This window comes from Crocuta crocuta, unplaced genomic scaffold (genome assembly GCF_008692635.1).
Source record: "Crocuta crocuta isolate KB4526 unplaced genomic scaffold, BGI_CrCroc_1.0 scaffold77, whole genome shotgun sequence".
NCBI lineage: Eukaryota > Metazoa > Chordata > Mammalia > Carnivora > Hyaenidae > Crocuta > Crocuta crocuta.
The window spans coordinates 3,402,054-3,423,320 of NW_027532172.1; the positions used below are offsets into that span (position 1 = coordinate 3,402,054).

The window sequence follows — 21,267 nt, forward strand, 5'->3', positions numbered from 1 at the left end:
AATTGCAGACTTCACGTGTGCACACGCCTTCTTTGATGAGGGGCAGAACGACAGCAGAAATACGGTCTCCCCTTCGACAGATGTCAGCACGTAGGCAGCTCAGGCACAGGTGGCTCCCAGCCGTGGGCGCCCTGGAGACCTGTTTGGGTTGTGTGTCACTCTGTTTCCACCTTAGGCCATCCTTTGCTTCCTGATCCCCCCCAGCCCCCGCCGCCAAGGTAAAAGAAGAGAAGATCTGGCTTAGATGCCTCCGGAGCCTATCTTTCCCTCTTTGAAAAGAATAAATCTAGGGGTGCCTGGGTGGCTTAGTCATTTAAGCATCTGACTCTTCATTCCTGCTCAGATCATGATCTCGCGGTTTGGGAATTCAAGCCCTACATCGGGCTGTCTGCTGTCAGCACAGAGCCCACTTCAGATCTTCTGTCCCCTACTCTCTCTCTGCTCCTCCCCTCCCCAGCGTGCGCTCTCTCTCTCTCTCTCTCTCTCTCTCTCACACACACACACACACACTCTTCCCTAAAATAAAATAAACATTAAAAAAAGAAAAGAGGGGTACCTGAGTGACTCAGTTGGTTAAGCATCTGACTTTGACACAGGTCATGATCTCGAAGTCTGTGAGTTTGAGCCCCACATTGGGCTCTTTACTCACAGCTTGGAACCTGTTGCCTGCTTCGGATTCTGTGTCTCCCTCTCTGTCTACACCTCTCCCGCTCACACTCTGTCTCTCAAAAATTAGTAAACATTAAAAATTTTAAAGAAAGAAAGAGAAAGGAAAAGAATTAAGCTTGCTTCCTGGGCATAGTCTAACTTTGGGGTTTGTAAAACATTTTAGATAATTATATAAAGTCTTAAAACATGGCAAATACAGATAGTAAGAGTTCACAAATTATAACTGTTGTCAGTTGCTTGTGTTGCACTAAGCTCAAGTGAACTCGCTAATTGTTTACCACTTTTCATCCCTTCTTCCTTTGGGACTGTGTTTGTGTCTTCATGCTTCCATTCCCATATATTGTCAGTGAAGATTCATCTATTAATGGCTTTTCTCCATGCTATGGTGGTTGTAACAAGCTTCATTTAAGGTGACATACTGTTTGGATAATTCCAAATTAAGTGTTTTATTATAACCACATAAATGTCGTTCACAACTGAGCCAAGCACTATGATTACATTTTCCTTTTGGTAATACTTTCTGTTTTGTCTGAAGTTAATGATATCTTTTTTTTTTTCATTTGCTTTGTGTTCTTTGAATTTCTAAGTCTTCCCACACCCTCCCAGGGGCTCTTTAAAACTCCTCTCAATACAAGTTTTCTCCATATTCCAACCTGTCAGATAATGTATTGATCCCTTTTTTTCCCCCCAAAAGATGCTTTGTGGGCCCTCTGTCCTGCTCAGGCCTGACGTGGTCACTCTCTAGGCCTCTGCTGCCTAGGGCTTCCTTCTGTCTTTGTTCTGAGGGTGTCTTGACCCTCTTTCCTTTGTTGGATCCTCAGTTTTCTAGATCCCATTTCTGTTTCTTTCTTAATTTACCCCTTTGTTTTGCTGGAATACATCCTCCACTGTCTCCTGAGAAAGGGTAGGTGGGAGAACTGTTCTGCCTTTGTGTGTCCAGATCGCTCCTGCTCTCTGCTTAGTTACTCTCCACTCTCCTATCTACTTCCATTTTCAGGTGTTAGGATTTGGAATTCCAGACAGCTCCTAGTCATTGTAGATTTTTGTGTTGCTTGTTCTTCTGTATATTTGAGGTATTTTTTTAAATGTTTATTTATTTTTGAGAGAGAGCGTGAGCAGTGGAGGGGCAGAGAGAGAAAGGGAGAGAGGGGGCTCAAAGCCACAAACCACGAGATCATGACCTGAGCCAAAAATCAAGAGTAAGCCACTTAACTGACTGAGCCACTGACAGAGGTATTTTTCTGAAGGAAAAAGGGGTGGCGGGAACATCTTTTACCATCTGGAAAGTAAAAACACCATTTCACTTCTTTGGTTGTGAGCATAGATGAGCATTTTTGTGTATTTGCTTAATCTTTTGACTTTCTTTCTACTGGTGTGAATTATCCACTAATACTTTCAAAGGACAGATTTTTTAAACAATTAGCACAAAACACAGAACCCCCAGTGCTTATTTTTCTCACTTGTCTCCTCTGAGACTCATGGTGTGAGTACCCAGCTGTCCCTCGCTCTCATTTTCAGACTGCCTCACGCCCGTGATGGCTGTGAACATGCTCACCCAGCAGGAGGCCCCTGTCGTTATCTTGGCCAACGCTGACTTTGAGGGCTCTCTGGATTCCAAAATAGGTAAGTAGCTATTCAAATATAATCAGGATAATATACTTTGCAGGCTCTAGATCAAAATACCAGCCTGTTGCCGTCAACTGGAATTGCTCCCTGCTGACTCTATGGTCTGTTTTGCCTCTGGAAAAAAAATGATATGCCCCTTCAATTAAACATCCCTTATTTAATAACTGCATTTTGAAAACATACCCAGTATCCCTCAGCTTGCTAGTTACTACTGAGAATAAAAAAAGTATCTGGCCAGTAGAGCTCGTTGGTGAAACTCATATGTATGGTATGGGGACTAGTACAACTCACATGAAATCTAATTTCGGAGCTCATAGATCCAAGCAACTGCGGAGATGGGGTTTCTGAGCTCGAGTGATGGATTGGGTTGGGTTTTGGCAGAGGTCTGCGGAGGAGGTGAACTTGAGCCCTCCAGGTAAGAGATCGTGACACAACAATAGGGTTGGAGGTGCATTTAGAACTGTGCATTGGGTATCCCCTGAGGCCTCGGTCACCCCTAGGAGTTCTCAAATGTCGTCACCTGGCAGGGCTCGGGGGCAAACCGAAGGCTTAGAACTAACAACAGCCCGTGCGAAATCTGCCCTTCGGATGAACCCGAGCGCCCCTCTTCCAGATTCCCACTGCAGACCCCAGCCAGCCTCAAAGTGTCAGAAACCTGCAGAGAACGTTAACTTACACACTCTCAATTTCCTGGCACCCAGAAGAAATAGCACTTCTCATCAAAATTCGTGTTTTCCCTCCCGGTTCCCAGATCAGTTTTTGACAAAATGATTTGAAGAAACATCCAAACAGAAAATGGATATTAAGCCATTCAGGCCATTCCCTTCGGACCATTGGAACCTAGAAAGTGTGTTGCTTAAGGGAAATAATTCCTTCTATTACTTTTACATATTTTGTAATTAGTAAGATTCACTAATAACAACCAGCCAAGATACAGAGTAAAAGCTTCTTTTACTGATGGGGGTTTTGGTTTTTTGGGAGGGGGTAGGGAGGGGTGTATTTTGAGTCAAATTACGGGCACATATTGAAAATCCTGAAAGAAAAAAAATCTGATTTTTTTTGGATGTGCATGTAAATAATTTTTCCTGTTGTCTTGATTTCCCAGTTCCATTATTAACATTTTCTACGTTCTGCTTCTTGCCTTCTAAGAAGAAAAATAGAAATAAAAAAAATAGAGAAAGCAGTATTTTTGCCATTTCACCTGCACTTTACAAATAGTTCATCCAGGGCGCCTGGGTGGCTCAGTTGTTTAAACATCCAACTTTGGCTCCGGTCCTGAACTCGTAGTTTGTGAGTTCAAGCCCCACGTAGGGCTCTGTGCTGACAGCTCAGACCCTGGAGCCTGCTTCAGATTCTTTGTCTCCCTCTCTCTCTGTTCCTCCCCTGCTTGGACTCTGTCTTTCTCTCTTTCAAAAATACAGATGAAAACAACAACAACAACAAATAGTTCACATCCTGCTGAGCCCCACATAACCCATCCTGTGGTCCAGAGCATTCTTTATGTGGTCAAATAAATTTTTTGGCCACAGTGTCTCCTTTCAAACATTTCTCCAAATGTTTCCAAAACACCATACGTTTTGGGAAGCTAATAAATGACCCTTTTCCCTTCTTGACCATGAACGCTTCCCAGTAATATTTATTGCTTGCTGTTTATCCTCACCCCTTCACATCCTTCGAGTCCACTCGGAACATTTATCTGCCTCCTTAGGTGCTTTTGGTCAGTAACCTCAGCCAGCACGGCATGGAACTTTCCATCACTCCACGGAGCGTTCCGTCCTGCCAGGGAACTTTAGGACCTGTCTCCCGAACCTTAAATCACCTGTGTAGGGTGGCGTCCCAGGGAGGATGCCCGTGGAAGGCTGACTGAAAGCACCGTGTGCGTTGCCCGTAGTTTTCTCTCTTGGCGGCCACGTGACGAGGCTCATGTTTATGGGTAGCCGAAGCCGACACAGCAGGCCTTGGCCCTCGGCCCTTGGTCATTTACTTAATGCTCAACTCCATCTCGAGGGCATATATGGGCTGAAGAATAAATTTCTGCCCGGGATGAACGCACCATTGCCTTTGGGAACAAAGCGCAGCGTGCAGAAACACAGTCATCAGCTTTCCACTTCTGGACCAAGTAGATTTTTCCAGAGTGCCGGGAAATGCTGGGAGAGGTAGCCCTGCATCTCGAGAGAATGCCGCTGTCCTCAGTCACCGAGGGAATTCAGACAAGAAGCTTCTCCAGATGCCTGCGCTTCCCTATCTCAATGACACAAAACACCCCAAGTTGTGTATTTTAGAATTACAACTCTTTTTTTTTTTAAGAAATGAAGCACAGGATAAAGACTTAAAGGAAAAAGAGCCAGCCTAGTAAACTGGCTGTATTAGGGTGGTGGGTTTCTCCAAGACTGTGCTCCATTTTCCCGAGGAATGCGCTGTGGCTTTATAACTTCTGTAGCCAAAAGAGGGAGCTAAAGCCGAGTGTGTCAGAGCTGTCAATACTTCTGTGACTTGAGTATTTGCAAAGAAGGTGTCCTGTGCTTCTTCTCCCCTGAATAGGAATTCCCAGCACCAGCCCGGAGGACGCCAGCTTAGCCCAAACCCTAGGCCTACCCTACTCCCACGTCATTGAGACTTTGCCGGATGGCACAGAGAGACTCCGCGGCTCTGCTGAGGTGGGTTCCCCATGGTGTGGGCCTCACAGCATCTCCAATCATGACCTTGGCATAGGCTTGATGAGCTGTTTTCCTCAGGTCATAACCTCGGCATGAACTTGAGCTGTTTTCCTCAGATCATGACCTTGGCATGGACTTGATGAGCTGTTTTCCTCACATCATGACCTTGGCATGGACTTGATGAGCTGTTTTCCTCAGATCATGACCTTGGCATGGACTTGAGCTGTTTTCCTCAGATCATGACCATGGCATGTACTTGATGAGCTGTTTTCCCCACATCATGAGCTTGGCATGAACTTGAGCTGTTTTCCTCAGATCATGACCTTGGCATGGACTTGATGAGCTGTTTTCCTTCAGGTGCAGATTACAACCTACCATTTCACTCATCCGATACCTGACAGTCTTGCAGCCCTGTTTCTTAATCTGTGAAAACAAAATAATATTCTTTTTTTTTTTAAGACCTAGAAATTTATCATCTCTAAGTTAAGCCCAATCCTAGGCTCATGGTTATCGTAGTCACTCTATTTGGGGGAATCTCCTGCTGGAAAAAAACTCCCCCTTCCAGGGAAACTAATTCCTTTTTTTTTTTTTTTTTTAATATTTTTATTTATTTCTAGGAGAGAGAGAGACAGCGTGAGCAGGGGAGGGTCAGAGAGAGAGGGAGACACAGACTCTGAAACAGGCTCCAGGCTCTGAGCTGGCTGTCAGCACAGAGCCCGACGCGGGGCTCGAACCCACGAACCGCGAGATCATGACCTGAGCGAAAGTCTGACGCCTAACCGACTAAGCCACCCAGGCGCCCCTCAGGGAAACTAATTCCTTGGGAGAGTGACTGAAATTGGCTGTTCTTCCCAGAGATCTCTGTTCTCCCCAGATTATTGACTTGTTTCTACCTAAAGTTGAGCTTATCTATGGAAATGAACACTGAAGTTGAACCACGTTTATTAATTTGGTCCAGGTTATCTCTTGTCAGGCGGTAGGTCTGGCAGGATTTGACCTCAGCCTTGCAGTTGCCCCAGGCCAGGGAGTATGATGGAAGAGGTAGGGTGAGGGGCGAGTGGGAAAGAGCGGAGATGGTGCTTCTAAAACTTGAGCGCACCCCAGAACGACTGGTGCCTTGTTCAAACACAGGGTGCCTGGCAGATTGTGATTCAGTGGTCCCAGGTAGAACCCAAGAATTTGCATTTCTAACAAGTTTCAGATGCTGCTGCTGCTACTAATCCAGGATCCATATTTTGAGGATCACTGGCCCAGAACCTTGCTACTCAAAGTGTGGTCCCTGTACCGGCTGGCCACACAGGCATCACTTGCTAGTGGTGGAGACTCTTAGAGCCCTCTGAGTCTAATAAGATCCCCCATGAGATTTGTGTGCTTATTAAGGTTTGACTCTTCCGGTTTAGAGCACTGTTTCTTAAACTTGGCTGCCCATTGGAAATACCTGGGAAGTTTTTTAAACCACTGATGGCTTGAGTGCTACCCCAGAAATTCTGGTCTGACGGTTACAGGGTGGGAGGCATGGATAGATCATCAGGCGTGTTCAGTGCTCCCCACGTGATTCTCATGTGCAGCTGACTCTGGAAACTGCCAGTTTCACCTCGTGAGTGCCTACCTGGCTGTGTTTCTGAATCACCCAGGAGATGCTTGCTGGCCCCAGCTGGGGTGATCCTGATTCAATTAGACCTGGAGGTCCAAGATTTTCAGGTTTGGGATTACCTGGCTATGGGATATTTTGTAGGTATGTATACAGATAGATACATAAGAAGAATAAGAGTCTGGCCAAGTTTTTTCCTTATATGGGTGACATTTTCTGACTTTCACGTTTGTGTCTTCACTTCATAAATGGTATCCCCAGACGTGAGTCATGCTCTAAGATACGGAACTTTAAACCTTCTCTTAGACTGTGTTGGAGCTGGAGACGGAGCAGAGCCAAACCAAGGTGCCTGTAGGGGAGCCCTTGATATCTCTCTGCAGGGCAAGAAAGGGGGCACTCATGGTCAGAACTAGGCTTCTGAAGTATCCAGAGAGATACCTGCCCCTTAGTATGGGACTGACGTTAATTATGCTCGCTGGCTTCTTCAGATAGCTTCAGGCAGTCCACTGAGCCCTCTCCTGGCTCTAGACTAAATATCTAGGATAATAAATTCTTTCCAGCGGGTGGAGGGAGAACAGGTGGTAAGAGGCACCTGTCATCCATGAGCTTCTGGAAGGTAAAGACAGTGACACGTGGAGAAAGTAGACTTTCAAGAGAGCTTATAATCATTTACCCCATTATTGTACGATGGCGGGAGTGTGGAATATGGAAGACGCCTTCTGGAGTGTGGGCATTCCCATGGTAGGGAACACCGTGTGTACTTCGGGAAACCCTGCAGACCCCAAGGAAGGAGCTGCTTTTGATGAACACCGCTGGACTGATTTCTGTACGCCTCATGACCGTAATCCTTGTGGGGAAGGGGCAGAGCATATTTACCTTTGTGCCCCCAATGCCTAACAGAGGCCTGGCACATAGTAGGTATGCGGCCTGTCTTCAGTGAACCAATTCCAGGGTACCCACGAGCCCCCCATTGGCATTCTATGCTGGCTCCGTTCTTTTTTTTTTTTTTTTTTTTTGTTTGTTTTTTTTTTTTTTTANCAGGCTCTGAGCTGGCAGTCAGCACAGAGCCCGACGCAGGGCTCGAACCCATGAACCGTGAGATCATGACCTAAGTGAAAGTTGGACGCTTAACCGACTAAGCCACCCAGGCGCCCCTAAAAAAATTTTTTTAATGTTTATTTTTGAGAGACATAACGCAAGCAGGGGAGGGGCAGAGAGAGGGAAACACAGAATCCAAAGCAGGCTCCAGGCTCTGAGCTGTCAGCACAGAGCCTGACGTGGGGCTCAAACCCACGAACCCCAAGATCGTGACCTGAGCCCAAGTCGGATGCTTAACTGACTGAGCTACCTGGGGCCCCCTCTCTTTTCTACTTGTAGTGTTTCACTATGCTCTCTATAAAATGGGAGCATTTAAACAGAGAAGGAGCAGTTATGGTCCTTCCCACTATGGCTCCAATTCATTCCCCTGCTTTGCCTGAATTACTTCGGCTTTAGGGTATTGAACCTTTTCTCTGCTGGATTATGTTTTCCCCAACAGCGGACTAGTTGTTAGAAATGTGTGTCATGCAGTTCTTTGCTGGCCACTCAAAGCTGGTATTTGATGATCTCTGTAGTATTTCACGGCTCAGGTGATGAGGAGAGCCGCAGAACCAGAGCCAGTGTCCCCAATAGGCACACTGGACACAGGGCCTGGGCCTACCAGTACTTTTAGGGTCCCCAGAAAGGTTTTAATTTCTTTTAAAATCAGAGGGGGAAAAAAGTTAACTTTTATGATTTCAAAATTTTTATTTGTTTTCATTCAACACAGTCCTAAAATATAATTTAAAATTTTTTTCAAGTTTATTTATTTATTTTGAGAGAGAGAGCATGAGCAGGGGAAGGGCAGAGAGAAAAAGAGACAAAATCCCAAACACGCACCACGCAATCAGTGCAGAGCCCAGCTTGAACTCACAAACTGTGAGATCCTGACGTGAGCCAAGATCAAGAGTCAGACGCCTAACCGAATGCGCCACCCAGGTGCCCCATAAAATACAATTTTTAATATTATCCTAAGGGGGAAAGGGCCACAAAGGTAAAGGCACCTGGGGGTCAGGAAGACACAACACAGCCCCGCACAGACCACACACAAAAATAGCAGTCTGGTGACATGGGGGCGGTGGTGATACCTTGTCCTCGTGGAGGGAAGAATAGGATTTCTCTCTTTCCCCTTGCAGTTCACAGGCATGAACCGGCAGGATGCGTTTGTAGCCTTGACTCAGAAAGCCCGGAGGAAGGGAGTCGGCGGAGAGGTGACAAGTAACAAACTGAAGGACTGGCTGATTTCGCGACAGCGGTACTGGGGCACGCCCATCCCCGTGGTCCACTGCCCGTCCTGTGGCCCCGTGCCAGTGCCGCTGCAGGATTTGCCCGTGACCTTGCCCCACATCACGTCTTTTACCGGCAAGGGAGGCTCCCCACTGGCAGCGGCTTCGGACTGGGTGAACTGCGCCTGCCCGAGGTAAGGAGCCCCCAGCCCTGGCACCGGGTGTGAGCCCAGCAGGAGTTTCACACCCTCTGCTCCCTTTTTGTGGCGCTTCCACCGGACTGGAAAGAAGATGCTAGGTCTTTCAAGATGTTTGAGAGAAGGGGCTGGGACCTGAGGCCTAGCCGCTGGGATGAGCACCCTCTCCTCTCCTCTCCGAGCCAGCAGACGCGGCCATGTCCATTCACATCTCTCCCAGAAACACCTGACCCAGTGGATGGAAAGCTGCACGTGTTCACGCGTAGCTGTGTAACTACTGCCACTGCCGTCCATTCCATATTCCAGAGGGCGTCTTGGAGATGAGAGACAATGGTTTCTCTTCTCTGCCTTGGTTTTCCCACCTAGTGGCTTGATGACGGTGGAAATTTTCCCATAAGCAGCAGAGTGGTAGCCACGAAAGTGTGTACACTCAGGGATTTTGCTCTTTAATATACTGAAACACCTCCTTATTTTGGAAGTAGGATTGTTTTATTGTTAGTTCGCTGGCCTATCTCATATGTGCTTTTCGTGATACCAGACCAGCTGATTAAACACGTAAGTGACCAGTCCTGGCTCTGTATCTTCCTACTTTATGGAGAAGCCATTTTTTTCTGCCTTATCGATCATGATGAGGATGTTAAAATAATTTAGTCTTCTGCCAGTCCAGAGCTAGGTACCAGGTTAGGAATTAGGGAACCATAGTGCAATTGCAAGGCCCAAGCTGGGGAGTTAGACGGTAATGGATTCAAGTCCTGGCCCTGCTGGCTGACTAGCTCTATGGCCTGGGGAAAGTACTGAACCTCTCTGAGCTTTGATTTTCTTATCAGAAACTAACCACCCTTGAAGGGCTGCTCAGGAGACTGAATTAACACATGTAATCCTGCACAATGACCCTACCAGCTGGTACATGGAAGTGTTACCCCTGTCCTCTCAGGTCCTCCCTCAAGTGGTTTTAGGATAAGGCTTGTGGGCAGGAACATAGGGAGCTCTGGGTCTTTCTGGGGGAAAAACGTGGGCTCCAGGAGAAGCTAGCACACCCTCTGTATTGATAAGCAGGGACAGAAGGGCTTCTCTGCCAGAGACATTGGTGGCCTTCGCACCAGCTGCGGCAGCCCAGGGCCCTGCGGGTGGGGAGAAGTTTTCCTACCCTGGCTGTGGATTCCGGGAGGGCAGAGCCCAGGCCTCAGTATTGGTCAGGGCTCCCTGGACGGTTCTAATGAGCATCCAGGGCTGACAGTCACGGAATCAGCATGTCCGATCAGGGAGGCACAGTGGTAAGGACCACATGTGTGGAGTCCTTACTCTTGGGCAGATTGCTTAACCCCTCTGGACTTCAGTTACTCATCTGCAGAATTGGGACATGAGTGGTATCTGCCTTGTAATCCCCACGCTTCCTGGGATTAAGTGAGAGAATGTCTGGGAAGCGTTTGGCTCATTGCCTGCTACCCCGTTAGTACCGCTGGAGCTCATAATGGTAATACCATTGGCACTGTCACCATCACCTGTCCCTCCCACTTAGCAAGTAGCCTGTGCTGCATAATCAGCTTTTGGTGTTGGTAATAAAATATGTTGGTGTCCTCCAGTCCCCCATGACCGCTAGAAAGAAAATCATCCTGGCAGGTTGTAGCCAGTCACGACTCCTTTGATCACTTGAGCCCTGCATTTTCTTCCTGACTTGTACACCTGCACTAACAGTGTGGGAGAAGAAGGAACTTTTGTCTTGTAATTATTTCCCCACATAGTGTCTATGTTCTGGTTGGTTGCTTTCCAACTAAAAAGACCTGGCTTTAATTTTGAGATGTGCTGTTGAGCTCAGTGTCTCACAGTAGCCCGGGCAGTAGGAAACAGGGTTCCCTCAGGGCTCTCTCCCCTAAACATCCGCTGTCCCCAGAGGGAGGCCCCTGTGAGTCCCAGAGCCCCTCCAGATCTGGGGCTCCTGTCTCTCTGCTCAACCACTTCTATTTAATAAGCAGAAGCTTGGCGGGAAGGGGGTGGCGGCTGTCTCCTTCGGTACAATTTGTAAAGCCAGTCTGAACTGCTTCACAGATGCAAGATCTAAAGTCAAGCCTTCTTTTATTTTTGAATTAAAAGCAGACTTATTCCCTTGCATGTGAAATTAGCAAAAGATTCATCAGATGCTCTTGGGGCTCCTCATGTCCCTCCTGAAAATCTCCAAGAGCCCCCAAGGACTCTGACTGCCAAAAGGGCAGCATTTCAAAGGGTGGCTGGTCCTACATCCATCCTCAAAAGGCAGAGCCTGGAGTCAGAACTGTGTTCTCTGCAAAGGGCCCCTGTTTGCAGCTCGTGATAACTGGCGTGACCCACCCACTGCTGACCCAGGCCTGGAGGAGTCGGCGGGGGCAGGGGCTGAGACCCTCCTACGCTAGGCTTGACTAAGGACACCCTCTCTTGGGTTCCTGCAAGTTGCCGGTCTTTTGCACCTGGCTTGTATGGTCCCGTGGGCCCATCACACTGGGCATGGGTTTCAGAACTGGTTCAGGCATTGGGCCTTTGTGGAGCCTTAATCCTCCCCAGGCATCCCCATCCCGAGGATCGCTTTGTCTTTTCAGCCTGTCACACACCAAGGATCTCCCTTCATTTGCTTTCTTGAACAGTAGGGCAGTCTTTACCTTTCTGTATCCCATCCTTTGGCAGGGGCGTGTTGGAAGGGAGCTTCTGATTTGTGGTGTTTGCCAATTTCTGTAGTGTACTTACTTCCACCAAGGGCTGGGTTTAGGCTACTGTCTTGACATTACTTGCCACCGAGTCGGGAAGAGGTGTGAACAGTTGATTCTCACAAGCTGGTGTGAAGGGTGGCTCCAGCACGCCACTGCCTTTGGGCCTCCAAGGTGACCTCTCTTCCAAGGATTTGCTTTCTGCCCCTTGCCCTGGTAGAGATAGAGAAGACCCAAGTTATTTCTTCAGCACATCTACATTTGGTTTTCACCTTCTCTTCATAAATCGATTTTCTTCATAAGTATCATAAACTAGGCATTGGCTGAAGGCAATATGGACATGCCAAAAATAGAACTTAATGTGCAAAAGAGACACTCCTGGTTTATCCTCTTAGGTTGTTAGATTTTCTACCAGGTAAAATTCAGACAAGTGGAGAATAAGACTTTTACTTGGTGAAGATTTAAATTTTTATTTGTAAATTTCTTTAAAACATCATGTACCGAACAATACAAAAGGAGAGTATTCTCTGAATTACTGATCCATGATGAGGCATTGTTCTTGTGACATTCTAAATTGATACTAAGTTATCATAGCGTTCTCAAAAGCCGGTGGAAAAACTGCATTAAAATTTAAAAAGAAACCAACTGATGAACTTCCTTTATTTCTTAGGTGCAAGGGAGCCGCCAAGAGAGAGACGGACACAATGGATACCTTTGTTGATTCTGCTTGGTACTACTTCAGATATACTGACCCGGAGAATGCTCACAGGTAAAGCCTTCCTAAATCCTTTGAGCATGTGTCAGTTTGGGTCTTCCAAGAAGCAGACACCAAGATGGAAGTATATGTGCAAGAGATTTACTGGGGGCAGCACCTGAAAGGTTGGGGGGAAAGGGGAGCAGGAGCTGGTGGGGAGAGCCCTTATGGACCACCGTGCAGGCCCCATGCCCGATAAGGGAGTGAGAGGAAGGGAGGAAGGTTGGGTTGGAAGAGTCTCAGACCACAGTGTAGCTCTGAGAAAGTCTTAGCCAGGCCACCACCAAGAAGCCCTGAGCAAAGGTTATCCAGTAGAAAGTCCCAAGTCTGTTAGTGAGAAATAAGCCCGCTGACCCAATCAAAGGAGGGTCACGGAGACTTGGAGCACCGTGGAACGAGGCTTTAATCAGCATTCAGTGTTCTTGCAAGAGTGGGTGTCTGATGGACAGGCACAGTCAGGGCAGTAACAGCAGACAATTTATCTCCTAGCATGCAAGCCCCTCCCCTGGTTCCTCATTGGCTGAGTACTACAGAGGTTATAGCCTTCCCAGGATGATGCCTATGCCCATGTGAGGCAAAAAGTAGTCTGATTGGAACAAATGTACTTTCTCTGAGGTGAGATGTAGGGAGAGAGGGTACAGAGAATGTGCAAAAGAAGGCTATTGCGGAGCAGGGGAAATGGCAACCACCATGCTTCAGAGGCCTCCCAAGCTGCTCTTGTCCACAGGAGAACCTTTGCTCTCAAACCCCATAGTCTGCATATCAGAACGCCCCTCTTTTCCTTCAGTGTTCGTAAAAGAATACATTTCCAGTGCAATGGGTGTTCGAGCCCCACATTGGGCTCTGTGATGACAGCTCGGAGTCTGGAGCCTGCTTCGGATTCTGTGTCTCCCTTTCTCTTTGCGCCTCCCCTGCTCATGCTGTCTGTTCATCTCTCTCAAAAATAAACAAACATTAAAAAAAAAAAAAAAGAATGCCAGGGCCATCAGGCTCTCTCTCTCAGAATGCTTCAAAGGAAAACCTTCTTACAGATGATGGAGGCTCTACATCAATGCCAGACCCTTGATTGGCGAAACATGCATCTGAGGCCTTCACAGCCCCCAATCTGGGAATATCCTTTTTAGCATGTCATTTGCCTCATAAAATGCAGCTGCTAGTTTTAGCACTGGCTTGAGTGCTTACTACGTGGCTTCTGGGGTAAACCATGGGGAAAGAGCTCCCTTCAACCCCACACTCATGCTCGGGAGGAGTCCCACCCTTGACCTCCCTTTCTCTTTTGGCACGTAGATTGACAGCTGGATTTTTCTGAGGAACCAATATTCACAAAGAATGAAAATTGTTTTGAGTTTTACCAGAATTCTGACATGGTGACTGGAGAAAACCAGGCTGCAGTAAGATGCAAATGCGGGCGGTTGGCCAGGTTTACCTGCTGAGCTGCAGGCTCTGGCTTGCAGTCTGAGCCAAGCCCGTGCTGGGGGCCGAGGGGCGGGGGAATTGCTTTGAGGTTTAGGGAAGAGAATTCACACATTTGAAACCACGGAGTACAAAAGTACAAATTCTCGGAAGGCAGAGGTTTACTTTATTGGATCAGCTCAAGGAAGCACATTACCTTGGGATTAAAAGCCCTCCAGCCAGGGCACCTGGGTGGCCCAGTCAACCGGTTAAGTGCCCGACTTTGGCTCAGGTCATGATCTCACAGCTTGTGGGTTCGAGCCCTGTGTCGATTCTGTGTCTCAGAGCTTGCTTCTGATTCTGTCTCTCTGTCTCTCTGTCTCTCTCTCTGCCCCACCCCCGCTCCAGCTCTTTCTCTCAAAGATAAATAAATGAGTCCTCAGCCATCTCTGCTCCCCTCCCACAACACACACGCCTACACACACACACACACACACACACACTCATACCTCTGCATACTCACAGCCTCCCCTCCAGGGTCCCAGCCAGAAAATAGAGGGGAATGGTATTTTCTTTACTCGCCAGCACCTATTAGGACCAGGGAGTATGAGGAGGCCAGAGGAAGATGTTGGGGCAATTTTGTGATAGTTACCCTAAATATGCTCCTTGCATGCAGGAGACCGTATACAGGCTCTCGCTGGCTATCTGTGTTTTAAGGCGGCTTTTAAAAATAAGATTGAATTCCTATTTTAAAATGTACATGTAGTGTCTCTACCTGTTCATCTCCTTTGTAAATGCCATATTGCCCCCTGCTGGTAAGAACTCACAAATCTCATTCGCCTTATTGGAATAAAAATTAAAATATAAATCCACGTGTTCAAATATGCATTTTACAGAAATACCTTTTCCACTGAAATACCTTCTTTTGCCTCCATGTTTTCCTCTTGTCTTCATTTTATATGAAAATCGGCATTTGTTAAATTGACAGCAGCAACTTCTGCAACAGTTTTTATAAATTTCTTAATTTAACACCGATCTTTTCTTTCCTTTAGTATAGAAGTTCTTCTCTTACTATATTTAAAAAATAAAAAGTAAGTCTTTCTCTGACATAATCTGTTTTGGGGCACATGCAGACTACAATGGCTCTGTCTGATTTATTTAATCATGACAACGTGGGTTTTTAAAAAACGACCATTTCTCTTTCTCACAGCCCTTTCAGCACCGCGCTGGCAGATTACTGGATGCCCGTGGACCTGTACATTGGAGGGAAGGAACACGCTGTCATGCACTTGTTCTATGCGAGATTCTTCAGCCATTTTTGCCACGATCAAAAAATGGTCAGGCACAGGTGAGCACTTGTCCCTCTTTGCAAAAGAATTTGGTTCCATGAACGACAGCTCCACACAGGTCGCAGTTCTTGCGGAGCAAGGTAAATATATGTGGCGGATGACTCCTGGGTTTCAAGTATACCTCAGAGGTCACCCTCAGCCTCAGCCACTTGAAGCGCCATTTCTGTTGCTTCGTCTCACTTCTAGCGTGTGATGTTGCACACTCGCACAGAATCTTGCCCTCAGCTCCTGTGTGTTTAGCGGAGTTAAGTAACCGAGGCTTTTACTTGTGAGGCAGAGAGAAGCGGTTCATAATGGTGTGTGGCTTTTCACAGCGTCTCGTTGGAGGTGGTGTTTATTATCTGGCCACAGTCTGTGTAAGCTCTTTTTCTAAGCCGGACTGAATCCTGCCTTGATAGATCACTCTGGTAAAAGTAGATCATGGATTAAAGCTAGGGAATCACATCATAAATCTGTTGATAAATTTTCTTCCTGTTGGCCTACGACCTATTCCCCATTTGGTCAGCAAAGTGTGTGTGTGCTTTTCTCCCCCATGAAATACATCATATATATATGTGTGTGTGTGTGATATTGTATGTACATTCAGTATATGTATGTATATTGTATAACGTCTTATACAATTCGAAGAATGAAGTGAACATGCCTGTACCCCCTTCTCAATTTGAGAAATAGAGTACCTCAGTCCCTTAGAGCACCCAGGGTCCCCTACCCAGTCTTACCATCTCCCTACCCACTGCCCTTCCCCCAGCCAACCCCTATCCTGCCACTTGCATCATTCATTTTCTTCTCTTCACAAATCTGTCACCTCTGTACATAGTTTTGAAACAGTGTGTATTGTTTGGTTTTCTTGTGGATGAGCTTTATGTACGTAAAACCACAGTTCATGTATTCCCTCCTGCTTTGCTCGCTCCGCGTTTTTGGGGACCCGTCCACACTGGCGCAGAGCAGTGTTGTGGTCCTGTTTCCCGTTGTGCCGAATTCCGTCACGTGGCGGGGATTCCCGGTGCAGAATGCAGTTCCTGTGCCCGCAGCCCCACCAGTGGTTGTTGGAGCCTTTTGTGCAAGGCTGAGCCCCACTGCGAGCGTTCTGGTACGTGTTTGCTGACATTCGTGTGCCAGCATGTGTGTGGGGTGTGTACCTAAGAGTGGGACTCCTGCCCTGCAGGGTGTACACGTGTCCACCCTCACTGCAGTGCACCCGGCTTGTTTTCCGACTGCTTCTGTGACGTGTGCTCGCGCCAACAGAGGTGAGGCCCCCCCCCCCCCCCCCCCCCCCCCCCCCCCCCCCCCCCCCCCCCCGCCGGCCGCACGTCTCCATCCTGTCCGCGTTGGTCATGTAATGGGTCAGCGTGTGGGGTACGGACGAAACTGAGAGACACTGCTCACTTAAGCTTAACATGTTATCAGTGTGGTTAGGGGGCCGATGTGTGTGCTCTTCCAGTCACTCCCTGTCTGTGTCCTTCATGCATTTCTGGGTTGTCTTCTATTGATTGTAGGAACTTTGAAAATATTCTGGATGCTAATCCATTTCCAGCTACATGTATTGCAAGTATTTTTTTTCCCAGTTCTGTTTCTCTGATTTTTATGGGTTCTTTTGACAAGCAGAAACTCTGAACTTAATGCCGTAAATTTTAATAATTTTCCCTTTATGGCTGTTGCATTTAGTGCCTCAGTGCCCTCAGTGGACACGTCCATGCATCTCCTTGTTGATCTTTAGTTGCCCCTCCATCAATGTCACGTTTCCATGCATGTCCACAGGGCCTGTTCATAGGATCTTTATTCTGTCCGTTGGTCTGTTTGCCTTGTGCTGTGCTAGTTATTTATTGGCTTTTTTAAAAATTTTAATTTTACAAGTCTTACTGCCTGGTAAGGGTGGTCCTACTTTGTTCTTTTTCTTTAGGAATAGCTTGGCTGTGATGGGTCTTCGTCCTTCCATATGAATTTCAGATGCAGCCTGTCACATTCCATAAAAATATCTCTTGGGAGTTTAATGGAATTGCACTGAAGGTATATACTTACTGATAGCTTTTCTCACTCTTACTTTAAAAAAAATTTTTTTTTAATGTTTATTTTTGAGAGAAAGAGAGAGAGACAGAGCATGAGTGGGCAAGGAGCAGAGAGAGAGGGAGACACAGAATCTGAAACAGGCTCCCAGCTATGGGCTGTCAGCACAGAGCCCAACGCGGGGCTCGAACCTATGGACCATGAGATCGTGATCTGAGCCGAAGTTGGATGCTTAACCAACTGAGCCAGCCAGGCGCGCCCCCCCTTCCATTTTATGTCTCTGACCTTAACATCTGAAATATTTCCCCTTTATCTGAGATACACATTTTAGAATATCTTTCATGCTCTTTAATAAAGGTCCATCCATTAGCTCTTATTTAAATGTTGTTTCAGCCTCATTTCTTAATTTACCAGTTCAGTGACACCTTTAAAACAATTGTTTTTTATAGTTTGTCTGGCTTTTCACTTGTTTATCACCAGGACAGTAATTTAGGCTTCCTTGTCTGCCACACAGCCAGGAGCATAATTCCTGGGATTTTTTTTTTTCAATTGTTGTTGTGTTTTGGTTTTTGTGTCTTTAATTCGGCATCCGTTACACTGGTTTTTTTAAATGTTTATTTATTTGTTTTGAGAGAGAGAGAGCACGCTCATGCATGCATGGGAGGGCCAGAGAGAGAGAGTATGGGAGGGACAGGGAGAGAGGAAATCCTAAGCTGGCTCCACACTCACTCATTGAGGAGGCAGACGCAGGGCTCGAATTCACAGCCCATGAGATCACAGCCTAAGCTGAAATCAAGAGCCGGACACTTAACTGACTGAGCCACCAGGCACCCCCTAGACTATTTTTTAATTACAGAGAAGAAAAGGGGGGAAAAATCTGATGATCTCTTTGTCCAGATTACCCATGTTAACAACTTAAAAACATAAAATAATAAATGTTTAAAAATGAAAATAAAATAAAAAATGCATGTCTAAGATTAAGATAGTTTTTTAAACTGCACAGAAAGTGAACATTGAAATCTCACTCCCTGTAGGCCACCCTCCACCCCTTTCCCTCAGCCTGTGAACAGTTTCTTTTGATTTCTTCCAGAAAAACATTTCGCGTTATCTCCATATTTCTGCCGATAGACTCCTTTTAAAAACATTACATATATTACAGACACGGCTTTGTGCTTTTTCGATTTAATGATATATCCTAGGGATCTTTGGACATCAGCGTGTATGAAGCCCCCATCCTTTGCAGTTTATGCATAGTATACCATCATATGGATCTACCGTCATTTATGTAATCAGTCACCTATTTTTCTAATTGCTGTTACAAAAGAAAGAAAGAGAGGAAGGGAGGAAGGAAGGAAGGAATAAGGAAGGGAGGGAGGGAGGAAAGAAAGGAAGGGAGGGAGGAAGGGAAGAAAGGGAGGAAGGAAGGAAGGAATAAGGAAGGGAGGGAGGGAGGGAAGAAGAGAGTCAAGTGACTGTCCATATTCTTGGCTTCTGTTTGAGTTTATATCTGCAGGTCCAAGTCCTGACATGAGAATAGTGAGTCAAAGGATATGTGTTCTTAAATTTTTGATAGATTAAAAAATATATTACTTTAAAAGTCTCAGGGGCACCTGGGTGGCTCAGTCAGTTAGGCGTCCAACTTCAGCTCAGGTCATGATCTATCATTCTGTGGGTTTGAGCCCCCATCGGGCTCTGTGCTGACAGCTCAGAGCCTGGAGCCTGCTTCGGATTCTGTGTCTCCCTCTCTCTCTGCCTCTCCCCTGCTCATGCTCTGTCTCTGTTTCTCAAAAATAAGTAAACATTAAAAACAAATAAATAAATAAGTATATCAAGTAACACAGACTACAGTCCTGTTTCCACAAAATGAAGCATATTGAGAGTCCCCTCCCTCCACCTCCCCAGACCTGTTCCCCTTCTCTGTGTACACAGATTAAGAGTCTACTGTACAGAAATAATATCTCGTTTATAAATGAAATTAAATACTTAAAATAATTTTCTTCCCATTAGTCCCAGAGCCCTTCACGTGTAAAAGTAAACTGATCATGTCAGAAGGGCAATGAACACATTAAAAGCATTAATCCTCAGTTGAAATGTTGTACCTTGAGACTTTTCCTGTTCTGCCTTGAATTTCTTCTCCGTGGAAAGTTCCTTACCTCATCAGCTAAAAATTACCCCTGAGGATGGGAATTGTGTCCTGTTGCTGTGACAGTATCATGGACACTGTACCTTCTCAGCAAGTATTTATTTAAATTGAGTTTAAGCCCTTGATATAAACAGATAAACGTTTATGCTTTTCGGGATGCCTGGCTGGTTCCCTGGGCAGAGCGTACAACTCTTGATCTCAGGGCCGTGAGTTCAAGCCCCATGTTAGGCATGAAGCCTACTTTAAAAAAAATGAAAAGGAAGAAGTTTATGTTTTCACAAGGAGGTGTTCTCCTTGGGATAGAGAGAAAACACACTGTGAGAAATGTTTTCTTCTCATGCAGGTCTGGAAACAAAGACCATAAATGATTTCTGGCTCCAGGACCCATTTCTCCAGCTTCTGAATTTATTTGTAGGAGCAGTGAATGAACCAATGAATGAGTCAATGGCTGACTATTGTAAAATATAAGACAAGGCCTGGCTATTTTTATGACTCCTGTACAGTGGTTTTAAAACTGTATTAGAGAAGGAGCAGGAAAAGTTTGTAGCATTCTGTTGTCATTGTAAAGTACAGTTGGGGGTATGACGTTGTATCTATTGAAATGAATTTCTAACTCAGGAGAGCCTCCAGACACACCTGGCACTTGCTTTACCATCAGCCTTAAGGGACAGCTGTCTGGTGTATGGCGAAATGTATCTGTGCAGTATTTTGTGCGCATTTAAAAAAATTCTTTACAAGGGGTGCCTGGGTGGCTTCATCCTGTTAAGCGCCCGACTCTCTTTCCTGTCTCTGTGCCCCTCTTCCACTTGCTTGCACACAGGTGCTCTCTCTCGAAGTAAATAAAAATTTTAAGAAATAAAAAAAATAAAATAAAAATTCTTTATAAGATAGTAAGATTCTCTTCCATGCCCTCCCACTCCCCAAAAAAGAGAGATTTATTTTTGTACTCAAAACCTGACCTTGAAGAAGGTGCAGGAATTTCCTTTTATCTTTGTGTCTCAGCACAATTGTTAGTGTCGCTTCTGTAAAATCACATCAGGGCAAGGACAGCCTCTGAAATCGGTCTCTGAGCGTATCCTTTTCATCAGCGGTGTCTGGGTAAACCCGTCTGCCACAGATGAATTGAGGTCACCCACCTTCTGTGGTAATTCAGGACTCTCCAGTCGGAGCGTTTGAAGGCCTCCAAACAATGTTTTCCAGCTGGCCTAGGAGGAACCACTGTGTATTTATGTCTCTATTTATTAGCTGGTTTTGCTGGTATGTGTCTCCATCAAAACTTTACGTCTATTTCTGAATTACTCTTGGATAGTGTTTGGTTAGCATTGTCCTTCCAGAAGAGATTTGAGGCTACCACTACTCCCTGTTGTTCGCATTTCTCTGCCTCTTGGCCACCGTCTGAGGCAGTTATCTCTAGGAGCGCCTGGCTGTCTCTGCCTGTGGAGCATGCGACTCTTGATCTGAGGGTCGTGAGTTCGACCCCCATATTGGATGTAAAGATTACTTTCAAAATACAGTCTTTAAACATAAACAAATGAATGAATGAATAAATGAATGTGGTAGCTGTAACCTGGGAGCCTGAGGCCTCTGTCCCGTGTCCATGTGGGCCACTACTTCGCATGTGTGGACAAGTAACGTGTTTGGTTCTCGGGGGCCTCATATGCAAGAAATTCCATCGCCTCTGAGCCCTGAATTCACTCTAATTCTGGTTACATTTCGTCAGCTTTACTGCAAAGGTTTATGTGGTTCTAATACTCTTTCCCCATTCCTAAGTGAGTCCTGGCCCTCGTTCACATGTGCATGTTTAGGTCTGTACTCCGAGCTCTTCACGGGCCTCTTTACCATCTCCTGGACGCTGGCCTCTGGGCTGGGTCTGCCCCCACATGGGACACCACATGTGCCGTTGTGCG

General features: G+C 46.3%; 1 protein-coding gene across 3 annotated transcripts in view; it reads left to right on the plus strand.

The window, feature by feature from the left end:
- LARS2 (leucyl-tRNA synthetase 2, mitochondrial) overlaps positions 1 to 21,267 on the plus strand; it is a 236,287-nt gene that overhangs the window by 183,332 nt on the left and 31,688 nt on the right. For all 3 annotated transcript variants that reach the window (XM_077776920.1, XM_077776921.1, XM_077776922.1), the window contains 5 exons: positions 2,188 to 2,292; positions 4,837 to 4,952; positions 8,757 to 9,040; positions 12,389 to 12,487; positions 15,075 to 15,212. In XM_077776920.1, the coding sequence (XP_077633046.1) occupies positions 2,188 to 2,292; positions 4,837 to 4,952; positions 8,757 to 9,040; positions 12,389 to 12,487; positions 15,075 to 15,212 (742 nt within the window). The remainder of the gene's footprint in view (positions 1 to 2,187; positions 2,293 to 4,836; positions 4,953 to 8,756; positions 9,041 to 12,388; positions 12,488 to 15,074; positions 15,213 to 21,267) is intronic.